Source organism: Ailuropoda melanoleuca, chromosome 11, assembly GCF_002007445.2.
Source record: "Ailuropoda melanoleuca isolate Jingjing chromosome 11, ASM200744v2, whole genome shotgun sequence".
Lineage (NCBI taxonomy): Eukaryota > Metazoa > Chordata > Mammalia > Carnivora > Ursidae > Ailuropoda > Ailuropoda melanoleuca.
This window is the reverse complement of record NC_048228.1, coordinates 25,463,046-25,479,587: the sequence shown is the minus strand read 5'-3', so window position 1 is coordinate 25,479,587 and position 16,542 is coordinate 25,463,046. Positions and strand designations below refer to the sequence as shown.

General features: G+C 40.3%; 1 protein-coding gene across 4 annotated transcripts in view; it reads left to right on the top strand.

Annotated features, from left to right (window-relative positions):
* The window catches only part of NPNT (nephronectin), a 79,772-nt gene that overhangs the window by 21,075 nt on the left and 42,155 nt on the right, over positions 1 to 16,542 (top strand). For all 4 annotated transcript variants that reach the window (XM_011231135.3, XM_011231136.3, XM_002924296.4 and 1 more), the window contains one exon: positions 14,038 to 14,130. In XM_011231135.3, the coding sequence (XP_011229437.1) occupies positions 14,038 to 14,130 (93 nt within the window). The remainder of the gene's footprint in view (positions 1 to 14,037; positions 14,131 to 16,542) is intronic.

Below are 16,542 nucleotides of genomic sequence, written 5' to 3'. Positions count from 1 at the left end.
ACACCTTAGTGTTTGACTAGCGTCCATCCTAATCCTCATGGTATAGCACGTTTTTAAATACGTTTGTTTATATGCCCACCTTTAAAAAAAAAAGATTTATATATTTTAGAGAGAGAGAGTGTGGGGGTGGGGTGCAGAGGGAGAGGGAGAGAGAGAATCTCAAGCCGACTCTGTGCTGAGCATGGAGCCCAGCTCGGGGCTTGATCCCACGACCCTGAGATAATGATTTGAGCCGCAGTCAAGAGTTGGACCCCTACCTGACTGCACCACTCAGGTGTCCCCATATGCCCATGTTTTGAAAGTAATCAATTGGAAGTAGGAGATTTCTCACATTATTCATTTCAAAAATAAAACTTTCATTGAATAGCTGTCTGTGTTTCTGAACCATTCCTTTTCCACTTCTCTAATAATATCCACCCTACTCAGAGTAGAGTATGGTTTTGGTTAGCTAACCAAAGGAAAAGGAACCGGAAGGAACTAGAATATTTAGTTACTGTGATTTGACAAACATTTGAGAGCTTACTAGAAGCAAGGAGCTACGCTAGGTGCTGGGAGAGACACAATATTAGTAAAAATCTTGTTTGCGAGGTGCTACTTTGGTAAAATGATTGTCTCTTATTCCTTCCGGGATTCTAAAGTAGGAAAGAGTTAGGGACAATGAGTTGAGTTTGTTCCAAGGAAGAGACGCTTCTTGCTGGAGAGGATCAAAGAAGATTTTATGGACTTGGTGGTGTTCAGTTGAGTCATTCATTGAACAGTTATACATGTTGAGTGCTGTTACCTTCTTGATATCCCTGCACTCCAGATAACCACTTGCAGATATCAGCCCAATAAGATGAAGCTCTAGGCATCCATGTTGTTCCTGTCAGTGTGGAAGGCCCATATGTTAGCACAATACTGGGTGAGAGGTGTGTTTTGATCTAGGATACTGCACAAGCCTATCTCAGGGGGCAGGATCCCAGCCCAGGGTGGCCCAACTAAATCCTAAGGGATAAGTAAGTCCAGTGACGGCACCCTGGCCAGACAGAAAAATACACTGAAACTTTAGAAGCCAGAGTGAGGGGGCACATTCTAGGAAATGTGAGCGCCTTACTCTGGCATGGGGTATGTGTTTGAAGGGCATCAGATAAGAGAAGCAGTGGGAGAAGTAGCAATGGGCTGACTCATGGAAGGCCTTTGATGTCATCTTAAATAGATTAGCCTTTGTCCCAAAGTGGCAGAGGAACATTGTAATGATGTTAAGCAAGGAAATTACATAATCAAATTTATATTTCAGAGGTTGTAAGCTGTACTAATAGGTCAGATCTAGCGTACGGGTGCATTTAGTCTTGTTCACAGAGTATTTTACCATTTCTTGAAATAGTTGCCAGTATTTCACAGGAAACATGGATATCAGGCTTTGTTGAAAGATCAGTAGTCCTGCATTACTGCAAGGAGTGGGTGGGCCGGAGTTGCTTAGCTGTTGTCCCATTTGGAAAAAGCACATACTCCATTTTGCCATGGCGCTCACTCCTTCAGGGCAAATGCCTGGGACCTGTAGGCATTGGAGGTTGTGGGGCTAATTTCTGAGTGTTTTCCTGATTGGCAATTTAGAGAATAGCTTTTTGAGGCTCAGGACTCGAGGCTATTACAGTAAACCTGAGAAATCAGGCTTTAAGTAGTAAAGGTAAGAAAGGAGAAAAGGATAGAGATTGAAGATATTTTCAAAAAGGGAGGGAGGGAGAGGCACACAGCATCAGGTCAGTGGCAGGGCCCTCAGGCTTTGCAGACAGTCACCACTGGTGTGGCAGCTGCTGCCACTTGGAACTGTGTTTTTGAGAAACTTACTTTAGCTTTCTGAACAATAGCTTCTTTCTTGGGAAAATATAGGAAAAAGCCCTACCCCATAGGGTTTTTCTGAGCATCAAATGAGAAAATGCTTACAGCGCACTTGGCTCAGTAACTGGCTCGATGTTAACTCACGTTCAGTAAAATGGTGGCTGGTGGTGGTGATGATGGTTGTGGGGAATGAGGAAGATGGAATCAAGGATGAAGCCCAAGTTTCTGATGTGTTATTCAGTGACCTAGAGAACGTGGAAGAAAGTGCAGATGATGACTTCCACGTTGGATGTGGTATGTTCGGAGGGCTTGTGAGACTTTGCAGTGGAGGGTGTGGTATGTGGTTGGATTCCGGGCCTGGAGCTCGGGGGTGAGATCTGAGCAGGGCCGAGGCTGTGATTTGATGATCTCTCCACCACTGCCCTACACACAGCTCCCTCCCTTCAGTCAGCATTGATAACCATTGCTACTGTGTCCATACAGGATCAAGCTCAAACAGTATATGAACAGTGCGGGGGAGGCGAAATACCACGTCACATGTTGGCTGAAATGTCATCTACTCATTTTAAGTTGTTGAAAAAAAATCCTTTCCAGTTTACCATTTGGGCTGGGAGAAAATCACCCTGTACAAACCATATGCCCTGTTTTCCCCTTTTGGTTGGCTTTTTCTGTCTTACATCACTGTAACTCCTAATTCTAAGCAAATATTCAATTAAAAGTGAATCATTGCTAGGAATAAATGACCACGCTAATTTTGGAAGTTTGTATTCTTTCTTAACGGAATGCACTGACCACCAGCCCTACCTCAAGTCCTGGCTTAGACACCACCTTCTCTTCTCTGCCTTCCTTATTTAGCAGGGGGGCGTCTCCTTTCCTTGCTCTCCATTTCGTTTTAACATGTGCATGGAGCCTGTCACCCTGCCCTACACTGTGGCTATTTGTGGGTCTGTGTCTTTGGTTCTGCCAGACTTCAGTCCCATGAAGCTGGTGACTGTGTCGTATGCGTCTTCCTGCCCAGGGTAGAAGCTTTCACTGTGTCCTGTCTGGTTCAGCTCAGCTCAGCACACTTTGAAGGGTGTATGCACTTCTGCATACATGGGACGAAAAAGATAAACAGGATGGAATCTTAATAACCAGATTGTGGTTTTCAGGAAGATTAATTTACTGGGAAAATGAATAGATTTAATTTGCCTATCTTATGACCTATGTTACAGATCATAGATCTTAACTCTTGATTAAGGTTCTGAAAAGAAATCAGTTTACATGCTTGAAAAACACATAAACTATAATCTGTGGCATCTGCTGCTTACAGTCCATTGATCGTTCACCATGATGGATAGACTCCTGATTCTTTGAGGACAAGGCCCTCCAGGTGGACACCGCCTTCACTGTGAAGGACTATTTTCTGCTCTCCGAACCCTGTCACAGTGGACTGCCCTTATATTTCTAGACCCTCTGCTTCTTCATGTGTCTCTGGATTTGCCTGTGCGGCTGGTTCTTAAATGAAAGGCACTTCAGCCATCCACATGGTGAATTCCTCCTCATCGGTTAAGATTCAGTTCACATGTCCTCCTGTAAGCCCTTCCTGACATTTTTTCCTACCCTTACCTCTTTGCAGAAAAATTCCTTTTTCTATATTCTCTTAACACTTTGTATGCCTGTCATGTCTGTGTTTGCCAGGAGACTGTATGCTATTTCAGAGCAGGGACTGTGTATTTATTTATTTTTTTATTTTTATTTTATTTTTTAAAAAGATTTTATTTATTTATTTGACAGAGATAGAGACAGCCAGCGAGAGAGGGAACACAAGCAAGGGGAGTGGGAGAGGAAGAAGCAGGCTCATAGCGGAGAAGCCTGATATGGGGCTCGATCCCAGAACTCCGGGATCACGCCCTGAGCCGAAGGCAGACGCTTAATGACTGTGCTACCCAGGCGCCCAGTACTGTGTATTTAAAGAGCTCAAAGTTGGGGTGCTTGGATGGCACAGTCAGCTGAGCATCTGACTCTTGATTTCAGCTCAGGTCATGATCTGGGTGTCCTGAGATCGAGCCCTGCACTGGGCTCTGTGCTCAGTGGGGAACCTGCTTGAGATTCTCTCTCTCCCTCTGCTTCCCCCCCCCCAAAAATAAATAAATCCTAAAAAAGAAATAAAGAGCTTAAACTCTAATGGAACTAGATAAGGAAAATAACTATGTAATAGTGATCATATAGCATGATGTGTGTATATAAATGAATATAAACATATGTAAATGATGTATGATAGAGGTGTGCTTATGAAAGTACTGAGAGGCTCATGAAAGCCCTGAGAAGGACTCCAAACTCAGAATGAGGGTCTAAAGCAAATCTCGGAGATGGCAATGTTTAATCTGAGTAGCACTGAAGCCTGAGTGGGTATTAGTCCAGCGGACAGTGGAAAGAAGGGCATGCCATGGAAAAGCATCGAGGTATCAGAGTATGTTGTTTTCTGGGAACTGCAGTTAGTTGGTGTGTTTGTGGAGTGATTGCAAAGGAGGCTGGTGGGATAGGTAGGAGTCGAATCAGAACTGTGGTGTTGGCATTTGAGTTACGACAATGAGCTAAGTACACTTGCCGGGAAGTCAGTGACTGAGTGAGCGTAAGGGGGAGAATGGCTCGGTCAGTCATGGGTTAGTGAGGTCCCTCTAATCGCAGAGTACTGGAGGCAGGGAGGCCACGGTGCCAACACTTATTTAGCCAATCCTTTATTGATGGTCCTTTAGGTTGTTACTAAATTTCTGCTTAAGGTTCATCGTCAGATAAATTTAGAAAAATTAATGAATGTTTTTCTAAAAAAAAAAAAAAAAAAAGCAGGAGGCCAAACTGACAAATGCCTCACATCCTGTAAATCTATGCATAGTCACACAAGTGATTCCATTTCTTTTAGTAGTAAATATATGGCTCAACTCATTATATATCAGTGACTCTTTGTAACATAAGGGTTTTGATTGCTGAAAGAAGTGAGAATAGTTACATTAAATTTTGCTGGCCTTTTGTGATGATTGCTTAGTAAACCTCAAAATTACGGCACCATCTCCTCAGCTAAAACAAATAACAATAATTTTTAACAAAAACAAATACTTTAATGTGCGTCATTATATTCTAATGAATTCTTATCTTACAAAGTCAGATATCTCGTAGATTTCTTTTTGCTTCTTTCCGAAACCTTTTCTGACTCTCTTAAACTATGTAATTGATCATTTCCTCTTCTGTGTCCTTTACATGCATCTGTTACAAAGACATCTTTGCTTACTCCCGTCTCTCCTTACTAGACTTACCCTCTTGAGGATGAGGACTTGGCATCTCATTGATTTGTATTCCCTCAGTTCTTAAAACAGTGTCTAAGACACTAAGACACTGGCACTTTTCCTCTTTGCCGTCCTTATAATGCTCATTATAGCTAGCAGTTTATTGAGCTCTTACTATGAGATGGGTACTGTCCTAAGCACTTTATTTGGATTTTTCTCAGTTGACCTTCCCAACAACCCCCTGGATAAATTCTATGTGTACCCTGTAGGGTCACTATTTCTTTCGTTAAGAAAGTGGGAATTCTGGCTACTTTCTCTGGTTTCACTATGATATGCATTTTAGAGCAGAGAGAAGCTGGGAAATCTGCATAGGTCATCCGTTTCCAAAGCAGTAGGGGTAGGACCCCAGGGGTCTAACTCTAGCACCTGTACTCTGCAGCCCTGCTCAAGAGCGCATTGGTAAGTGAACAGTGGCTCACAAGTTCAGTAATAACATTTCTCAAGGTGTGCATATTATTCTACTGGTGCTTATAAACTTTTCCCATTTTTGTATTTGAAAAATTTCAAATCTACAGAAAAGTTGAAACTATAGGAACAATAAACACCCATATATTCTTCCTGTAAAACTGTTAACATATTGTATATTTTCTTTTCTAACTTAGAGACATAGTGGCACTTGATGTCTAAATATTTCAGCATGCATCTCGTGAGAGCAAGGACATTTACCTACAAACCACAATATAATTATCATACATAAGAAATTTAATGTAGATACAATAATCTCATGTAATAAACAGTCTATATTTAGATTTCCCCAATTATCCCAATAAGGATTTTTATGGATTTTTTTTCTTTTGTATCCAGTGCCAATCAAGGATCACTTAGTACATCTAGTTGGCATTCCTTCCTGTTCTCCCATGATTTGGAACAATTCTGCCACTTTCCTTTTCCTCCCTCCTTCTCTCTCTCTTTTTCTTTCTTTTCTCTTTTCTTTTCTTTCTTTTCTTTTCTTTTCTTTTCTTTTCTTTCTTTCCTTTCCTTTCCTTTCCTTTCCTTTCCTCTTTTCTTTTCTTTTTCCTTTCCTTTCCTTTCCTTTCCTTTCCTTTCCTTTCCTTTCCTTTCCTTTCCTTTCTTTCTTTCTTTTCTTTTCTTTCTTTCTTTCTTTCTTTCCTGACAATGACATTTTTAAAAGAGTCTACATCAATTGCTTGGTAGAATGTTCCGCAGTCAATTCAGGCTAAACCTTCTGCAAGAATATTACACAGGTGATCATATATTATGATACTCTGTTTGCACATGACAAGGTTCTGTTTTTGGTGATGCTAAATTTGATCACTTGATTAAGGGTCTGTCCATCAGATTGTTCCACTGAAAGTCACCTTCTTTTTATAATGAGTAAGCTGTCAGATGATACGTTGAAACTGTTCGAATATCCTTTTTCCCAACAAACTTTTTTTTTAATTTTTAAAAATTTATTATGTTAGTCACCATACAGTACATCGCTAGTTTTTGATGTAATGTTCCATGATTCATTGTTTGCATATAACACCCAGTGCACCATGCAGTATGTGCCCTCCTTACTACACATCACCAGCCTATCCCATTCTCCCACCCCCTCCCCTCTGAAACCCTCACCAACAAACTTCTAATCAGTGAAAGTTTTAACATCTGTGGATAATTTTTGCTCAAATTAATTATTTCAGTGGTGGTTGTAAAGTTGCCTTTTTCAAATTCTGTCATTACTTGTACATGTTACATGGCATTCTTCTGTAAAGAGCAACTCTGTCTTCCTTTTTTAGAGTCACTTTGGTCATATGGATTCTTTTGTTATTTAGTTGTTATCAATTACTGTCCTTATTTTTCTTGGTGCTCAAATTATCCCAAATTTGGCCAGTGAGAACATCTCCAAGCAAGCTCCTATGTCCTTTTCACATGTTCCATCATTCTTTGAATACATCCCTGCTTTTTGTCACAGCAAAAGAGTCCAGCCTCCCTGACTCAGCCCTGATTCCTTTTTTGTGGAATGGTATTTAGAAACAAAGATCTGGGGGCTAGGTATGTTTATTTTTGCTGTTAACCTACTTAAAAAAAACAAAACCAAACCTACTTCACACTTCCAAATAGTAACAATTTCTGTGTGTTCATAAAGTTTCATTTGGCATTAATCTAAATTCCACCCTTATATCACATTAGAAGCAGAAACACTAAAATTGCAAGTAAACTCAAAATGATAGCAAAATGATAGAAGAAGGTTTTCTAAGTGGAAAGGGATAGTGCTTAATTATGTTAAACAGAAGTTGGTTTGAGATACAAAGGTGCAGATGGAGGCACTCATTTTCATTGGTTGACTTCAGGCATTAAAAGTTAAATAGTAAGGGGCACCTGGGTGGCTCAGTTGGTTAAGCGTCTGCCTTCGACTGGGTCCTGGAATCAAGCCCCCCATCGCGGGCTCCCTGCTCTGTGGGGAGCCTGCTTTTCCCTCTCCCTCTGCTGCTGTTCTGCCTACTTGTGCTCTCTTTCTATCTCTCTGTCAAATAAATGAATAAAATCTTTTAAAAAAAAGTTAAATTGTGAGTGCTGAAATAAGTAATTGGTAAATGTCCCTGAATTAGATGTTCCCAAAGACAAAAATAAAGTTATTGTCAGACAACTCTTGGAAGATGACCTGATACAGACCAGAAACCCTTGGTTATTTTAACTTATTTTAACTTCATGCTCTCAATGATTAATTGATTGATTGGTTGAGTTAATATTTGACTATAGTTCATGATTACAGACTTAGTAAAAAATAATGTTGGACAAAATGCGAGGGCGAGAAACCTGAGAGCTGTAGCAGTTCTTCAGAGGAGATAGCAGTTACAGACTTCGGTGATTCCCTCTCTGGGATCTGTCACAGAACAAGCAGTCGGTTGGAGATTCCTTGATGTCCACGTATTCTGATAAATCTACCTTCATTTTCTCAAATTATCAGTTGTGTTCCCAACTGCAGCTTCCATTTCCTGAAAATGTAACTTAAATACCTTTATGCCTTTTATCACTTTGGCCTTCTCTCCCCACCTCATCCTTCCCTGCTTAGGGTTTTTCTTCTCCTGTCCCCTCCAAAGCCACTCAAAATGCTGGGCTTTCTGTCCTTGTTCCTAACTCAAGAAGAACTAGTGGATTGATCATGAAACAGGGATAAGAATTTTTTTCTGGGGGCGCCTGGGTGGCATAGCAGTTAAGCGTCTGCCTTCGGCTCAGGGCGTGATCCCGGCGTTATGGGATCGAGCCCCACATCAGGCTCCTCTGATATGAGCCTGCTTCTTCCTCTCCCACTCCTCCTGCTTGTGTTCCCTCTCTCGCTGGCTGTCTCTACCTCTGTCAAATAAATAAATAAAATCTTTAAAAAAAAAAAATTTTTTTTTCTGAAATTGAGCAAGTCACTTAACTCTCTGTGCTTTCACTTCTCTGCTGGGAAATGGAGTATAATGTCGGTCTCTTTCCTGCCTTTTATGGATATTGTGAGAATCAATGTAACCGGTCGTATAAAAGGAGTTCTTCATACATAGTATTTAATAGTGATAACAATCAGAGGCACTTTTATTTCCGCTTTTACTACAGCAGGAATTTAGATTTGAAAATAGGACCACGGACACCAGGATACAGAATGGTGGGAAGGCTGCGGAATTGTTTTCCTCTGCAAATCTTAAAACCTGTAGGGTTCTTTCCTCTGGCTTTGGTTGTCCCTCTGCCATGGGGTAGCTCAAGGCCCTCTCCAGTGAAGCCCCGTGAAATTCTGCGTCCCTTCCTTCAGGCCCCATGAGAACAGCGCTGGGCTCTTGCCCCCTTCTTTCAGGAATTGTGTCTTTTCCAAGGCCAGTTGCTCTGTGAAAAAGATATTCCTCATCATACGTTCCTATTCCCCTCACGATGGGTTCTTGCACAGCTGGGTTCTCCGAAACTCGTTAGATGTAATGACGGCGCTCTGAAATCTCCCAGTTTTGTATCTGTTCATTTTCCTGCCTACCCTTGCATACTTCTGTGTCACGTTTGTTTCTAAGTTACCCATCCTGGGGGCAAGGATCCTCGTTCTGCTTTTAATGGTGCCATATCTGACGAGCAACATGATGTAGGCGGCAAAAACTACAAATGATGCTTCGGACTCTAAAGGCACTCTTACTTACATTAGAAAAGCCTTCTGAAGTTACTAACAGCACCTGCGGTTGAGTTGGTTTTTCCCTTGTCGCTCTCCAGACCCACCTTCTGCTTGGGGATCTCAGCATGTCCTGATTTTTTCAAGTGTTGACACTTGACTCCCAGTGTGATTTGTTTACATAAGAAACATTATATAGAACTGATATGGGAGTTTAATTGTCCCCTAACTTATTTGAAAACTCATTACATGGCAGTGTCAGAAAGCCATTCAGCTCTCAGAACCCCAGTTATATCAGGATGAATTTCCAAGAGTAAATTGTAGGTTGCAATCCCACAGAAGAGATGCGGGCATGGAACATGAAAGAACTGTGTCTGCTTTGCCAGTTGAGACATGTTTCTTTTTCTAGTTCAGAAAATGACAGAGAGGTTATTTTAAGGGCACTTTGGAGATGACGTTGTAGGAGTGTTAGTAAATTCTGAGTGTGATTTGCCCATTTGGGCTTAATTCTGACATCCAGTTTTGGGGGAAAATCTATCACTCATTGGCTATCTGATCCTCACCTGACTTTTATTTACTGAGCCGCTAAACCATGTGTGATACAAGAGGAGAGTGGGCTACCACAGATGACCCAAAGTTCTTGTCTCTGATCCATGTGAAGGTCAGAGGAGCAACGCTGCTTTTTCTGATTAACCTTTAGCACCAAGAGATACGTGATTTCCTCCAAACAAGTGTACCATCTGTCTTTGATGTTTTTAGAAGACCACTCTAAAGTGGACCGCTAAAAGTACACACTCTTTTAATTGGATTTTTTATGCCCCTGACCTGTGAGCCACAGCAGGTTGGAAGGGTTGGTGTATGCTGGCTCCCGAAAGCTCATGTTACAATGGCGAGGGTGACCAAGAGGGGGACAGTTTAACAGAAGTTGGAATAGTGTTTCTCTCATCTCAAGATGAGTATGTATATTTTAATCTAATTCTTGAGATTTAGAAATGAAGTTCTTTAGCTACTTCTATGATTATATGTTATTACAGATAGAAAATAAATTTGACAAGTTGTATTTCTTTCCTAGGATCTACTCATAACATTTCTATCCTAAATGTGTACCAAAGAAAACATTTGCAGGTTTGATAATAAACACAGATGGGGTCAGATTCCACAACTTTGTGTTCAGGGATCATCCGTTAGGAATTGTATTTAGCTGCAGGTAACAGTGACACAAGGAACAGTCCCCTAGATTACTAGGATGGTAATTTAGGGTTAATATTATGCCTTCTGGCTCTGTACTCTTCTGCCTTCTCAGGATCGCCTCATGGTCATAAAGTGGTGACTGTAGTTCGGTGACTGGTCAGCCCCCTTTTAGAGGAGCATTCCAAAAGCCCCACCCTGTCCGTTTACCTACCATCAGCCATAGTTTAGTCCCTTGGCTACCCAGATCCACCAGGGAAGATAGGGAATGTAGTTTTCCATTGCTAAGTCTTTCCCCACTCCCAAAACGAGCAAACAGAAAAGCCATTCTAGTTTTAAAAAGAAGGGAAAAATAGGTACTGGTAAGCACTCAGTGATTTCTGCCACCAGTACCTTTTATGATCTGCCCTAACCTTTCTTTTGATCTCCTCGGCTGTCATAAGCTCTTTACAGTGTAGCTCCCCTACAACCCTTGGCACTCACTGAAACCCCTTCACTTCCCTTCCCCCACACCGTGTACATATTCTGAAAGGCTTTCATCTACCATCCCAACTGTCTCAGCCTCTTAACCTCTAGGGCTTTGCTCAGATCACAATTTTCTAGGGAGGCCTGTAGTCATCATTGTTATGACTATACTGTATTATGACTATCCTGCCCCTCCCCCCCATCTTCTTTCAGCTCATTTCTCTGAGTTCTTAGTAAGTTTGGGCCAGTATATTCTAGTTTCACAGCTAATTTTTCACATCCTCAGTGACTCTCATCCCTCCTCCCCTACACTCGCCTGGTATAATACATGTATAGAACAAACGTTCAACGCACGTCTGTTGAATTCCACCACAGGCCCAGCAAGGTAATAGGAGGAAGTTCTGTTCGACATTTTTCTTAGTGTTTTCTTTTTGTGAGAGGAAATAATTGGTAATATCAGCATTTTGAGGATCCTAGCCCATTAGTTGCTGTTGGCTAATATATAGGTCCTTGGTTACTTCAGTGAATAGTCTGTTGGGTAGAAGGGCAAATAGCAGTTTGTTTGAGAATTGCTGACACCCTAAACAGGTAAGAAACATTAACAGTCTTAGCCTCTTGGAATGTGTGCATTTGATGTGCCCAAGATTAGGGCACTGAAAACAAACAACAAGAAAGGGAGGGGACAATAAAAACTTTTGTTCCTCTCCAGCACCTGGTAAACGGATGGTCATCAAGCTGGTCAGGGGGTCAAAAGGTAAAACGGCTTAGTTGCCTGAGTTTGTCCTCTTCTAAATAAACTTTTTCATGATTTTAAGTGGTACTTCCTCAACTACTGTTTCATGTTTTCAGAGATATTTTCAAATTCCAGCTCTTTGGAGGGATTATTACCTCAACTCATACTTAATGATTTTGAGATTTTTTAAAAAAAAATTATGACACTCTAGGTGCCTCAGTGATAATTGATTCATTCAGGTAGTGTTCATATATAAACACTGAAATTTATGGCAAATCTTCTATTTAAGATTAAAAAAAATTTAACTTGCATTTCTTGGTTATGGGGACTAGAAATTACATAAAGACTGGTTTATTTCTGGGACTTATTTTAAAAACTGCATATAAACCATCTACTGGTATACAGTCGACTGAAGAATAATTTTGGAAGCCCTTCTGGATAGTTCACGTCTTCTCACAGATCTGAACAAAACTGCTTCCTTTTGAATTTCATGCCATGTCTAAAATCAGATTTTAAGGATTTTCCAAGTGCATTTCTCTTATCATTTACCCCTTCTGTGCTCATCCCTTCTTTCTGAAGCTTTTTAATACTTCCTGAGCAGATCATTTAAGGCTTAGTAGTCATCCAGGGTCCGGGTGGAGTGACAAACAAGTAGGAAAAGCTGGAAGTAAGGTTGGCAAATAAACTCCGTGGAGTTTCAAGTGAGGGAAAGGTCAGCGAGAGTTGAGTGAGGAAATATAGAAAACACCAGAAATAACTTGCACCTCGGTTTTACAGGAGTATTCAAGTTTTGAAGGAAACAAAGTTTGAGAATTGTGAGAGAGGAAACTAGGAGCATATCCCAGAATGAAAACAGCCTTGGCTGATATGGGATGTAACAGTGTCAGGGACTTTAGAGCTCAGGGTCATTGTCGACTCCGTTCCCTTTGGTCTTCAAGATGTGTCTGCTCTTCCCTCAGTGCTTACTGAAGCCCATCTTTTCCGGTCACAGACAGATCATGCCTTTCTCATGTCAACTAGACTTTTTCTAGTCCATCCCCCATAGCACCACCAGGTTAATATCCCCAGAATTTTTATTTTTATCAGGCCATTCTCCTGATGATGATGATAAACTTCCAGAAACTTCCCATTTCGTATAAAGTATGTATTCCTCAGTCTGGAATTTAGGGAGCTTCATCATTTGATACCACTCACCTGGGATTGTCTACCTCTCATTTCTCCACTGACATTAAGCTATCTCTCTAGCTTGATTCTGCCTCAGCCCCTGCCCGAAGAACCAACTCAAGTCTCTTCTGAGACTGTACAAATCTGTGAATGTGCTTGTGTGATGATTTCGTCACAGATTTTGTAGGTGCCACCCATTTTGCTCATAAACAAATGTGTTAAATGAAAACTGATTCTTTTGTCTCTTTTCTACATCGTAAGCTCTTTGAGACTAGTGACAATGCTATACAATGAATTTTCTTCTATTTTCACACCTGGCATAGCACCACTCACCTATGCAGGGTATAGCAAGGTTTCTCGGTCTGGCGCCATCACACTTTGGGCTGGATAATTTGTGCTGGAGGGGGCTGAGGATTATGGAATGTTTACAGCATCCCTGTATTACCTGCTAGATGCCAGTAGCACCCTCGCCCCAGTATGACAACCAAAAATGTCTCTATTTATATCAAATGATCCACAGGGGACAAAGATAGCCTCAGCTGAGAACCACTGGTATAGAGTAAACAGAATAAATTCTGACCAGTGTTTGGCAGGAATGAAAGACAAAAGCTTTGAGTGATGTTTTATAGTATTTTGGAATCCTGAGGAAAGAAGGCAATAAATGTAAAATAGAACTTCCTATTTGCTGTGATAGGTCATGGCAAGAGTTAAGGCAAGTGCACCACACTTAGGGTTAAAAAAGATCAGGATGACAGAAGTATTCTTAAGTGGAAGTTCCAAAAAATACGGAGTTTGGGGTTTTATTTCCTTTAAAACCATTTCATATTAGAAATAGCATTTCTAGTAAAATAAGTATTATTAGTGGGAAATTTATCTGGAGCTCATATATACCCATATCTTTGGACTGAGAACTACTTTTTGAAGCACATTTGGGGGAACGAGTTTGAAATTACAGCTACAGGTTATTGTAAAGTTGTAACTATTGACAGACGTTGTGGTTATTCAGTTTTACTTTTTTTTTTTTAATTTTTTTTACTATTTTAACATTGCACTTAGGTTTAGCCAATTTTCCAGACCCAAGTGATACACACACACGTATTTGAGAGTATTTGAACACTGCTTAGCCCTACAAGAGACACTGATTTTCGTATTTTGGCTACTCTGTTGTAAGGTCTTAGTTTTCTCTTTTATTATCAAACTACTACGTGGCATAGATGCTCTATGGTTGATGTTCTGCTGACCTAGAAATAATGCGTGATATCCTCTTTTCACAGCTGTATGCCAGCCGCAGTGCAAACACGGTGAATGTATTGGACCTGACAAGTGCAAATGTCATCCCGGATATGCTGGAAAGACCTGCAATCAAGGTAGGAAACCGTCTGACACAAATGAACAGTCAGAAACCCCCTCTGTTTCTGCCTCATGTAAACGTTTTAGGTTCTCAGGCCAAACCACTTTTCCATGGCTATTGTTTCTAAAATGCGTGAACTGCCATTTTCTCAAAGATAAAAATATAATGGTAAAACTTAAAATATATTTTATCAGAGGACAATTCAAAGGATTTCATCCTCTTATTCCTATTTACTGATACTAATTAAAATGTATTTTAAAGAAGAGACTCACAGCATCAGTCACGTAGAAGCCTTACATTCTGCTAGTCCTTGTTCTTCTGCGAGCTAGTTGGGAAGCCCTGGCAAATTGTGGGCCTCCTTGGACCCCAGGGAGATGCAACCCAGTACTCAAAGTCAGGTATGAAGTCTGACTCGAAATTTTCTGGTCCCTTTAAACTCTGAGCCCTTTGATTTTTGAGATTAAATCCCCTTCAACTGTTACCAGTTTGCAAAGTTCCTCTGAGAAATAAAGATTTTGACAAACTCATTTTTAAGTTGCTTGTAAAAGCAGACTTTTATTGAGCACAGTGCCCCAGGTATTTTCTGTGTATTATCTATTTTCATTATTATAATATCAGGAGGTAGAGTGTTATTCATGATAATTAAGTAATAAATAATAGCTTCCTGTTATTTTTCATTAAAAGAGGTATCAGGGATATTAAGGTCTGGTCGAAGTTCACAGAATTAGTTGGTAAAAGACCTAGTATATCAGCTTAGAACTATTGTCCATATAATTCATATTTTCTCTGTCAATTTAATTTTAGGTAAGAAAATATTATTGCAAATGTGATCTTCTGACTTGTGTTAACAAATCTGAGAAAGCTTGTCTTTTTAATTAATTTCAACCCCAAATGTTCTATTATTAGGAGTAAAAAAACCCAGAAATAAAAGCTGGGGTTAGATTTCACCAGAAAGATACAAGGATAAAAGAGTCCATTTTTCACTTACTTCTTAAATTGAAGCAATGCTTTCTACCCTTTTCAGTGTTGAATGGAACAGTTACATGGGGCCTGACTGTCCCATAGATACCTTACTTGACCTCATCAGATATGGAGGTGACACTGTTGAGACACCCCTATTCTTCAGCATCTGATACTCCTTGATATGTCTCCTGTAAACTTGTGACTCACAGGCATAATTTCCACAACAGTCCAGAATGCTGGTGTTTGAAAAAGTAAATTGTTCCTGAACTATCAGATGAGATCCATGCTAATGAAATGTGACCTGTCCAATAGTAGGAAAAACTCTCAAGCATGTTCTGTATTATCTGTTAATTTGATTAACTGATTTTTTCCAGTGCTGCTTTTATAATATCTTTTAACTTGGAAGTTACAAAACATACCCGGATAGTCTTTTTGAAGTGAGTGGAGTTTTTGTTATCTCAGTTTACTCTTTTAAAAATCCATTTGACTTTCCTTCCCCAGTCTAAGTTTACAGGTAGTGACATGTCCGGTTCTGATTATTGAGTTATCGGTGTGCATCTGAGACTTCCAGCATGCTTCCCTTTTTAAAGTGGAGAACATAAACCATCAGAGGTTTCATTAATATGTCAGTACCGTAAAACTTTGTTGTCCTGTTGCCAGGAATTTATACAAAGAAGGTTATTATAAGAAGCCGCTGTTGAGATTGCTGAGAAATCCATCTAAATTTATTTGCAGGAGGGACATCAACTTTAATATGCTTCAAAGACACTGAAACTATTATTGCAACAAGGATCTATCTCTGGGTTTCTCCTGTTTTCAGAAAACCAGTTTATCACGTACTTTTTACTGTAATACATACCTGTTTCTCTAAAGAAAAATTGAAATATACTGAGTTTAAATCTTGCCTCCTAAAACTATATTCCTTAGGGGAAAGAGGATTTCATTAATAGCAAAATGGGATTTTATACCTGCAAAAAATAGTGCTGACACTGAAAATGTAATTTCAAGCCCAATCTTGAATATAAAACTACAGCTTACAGTAAACCCATGTGTTTGGATCATCTCCTTCTTTGTCTTCCTTAACAAAAAAGCAAGTGTGGCAAGTTCCCAATGGCATGGCTTATGCTCCTTGAGAACTTTCATGGTGTCTGATTTCTGGGTTCCTGAAAACTATTATTAAAATGACTTGCACATGCTAAGTGCACATTAAATATTTGCTCAGTGAATGATAGTCTCGTGTGGCGGTTCTTGGTCCTGAACACCCTACTTGTAAGGGTTGCATGCAGTTGTCCGTTACAGCACTTTAGGCAGCCTCTGAGTCTGTGGACTGAAGGCCCTGGTGAGGGTGAGAGGCGGCTGTGAAGGACCTGGGTGAGTGGGACAACCGTCGAGAGACACCAGGAAACGAGAATAGAAGAAATTTTATCAGTTACACAAATCAATGTAGACTGTTTTTTATCTGGAC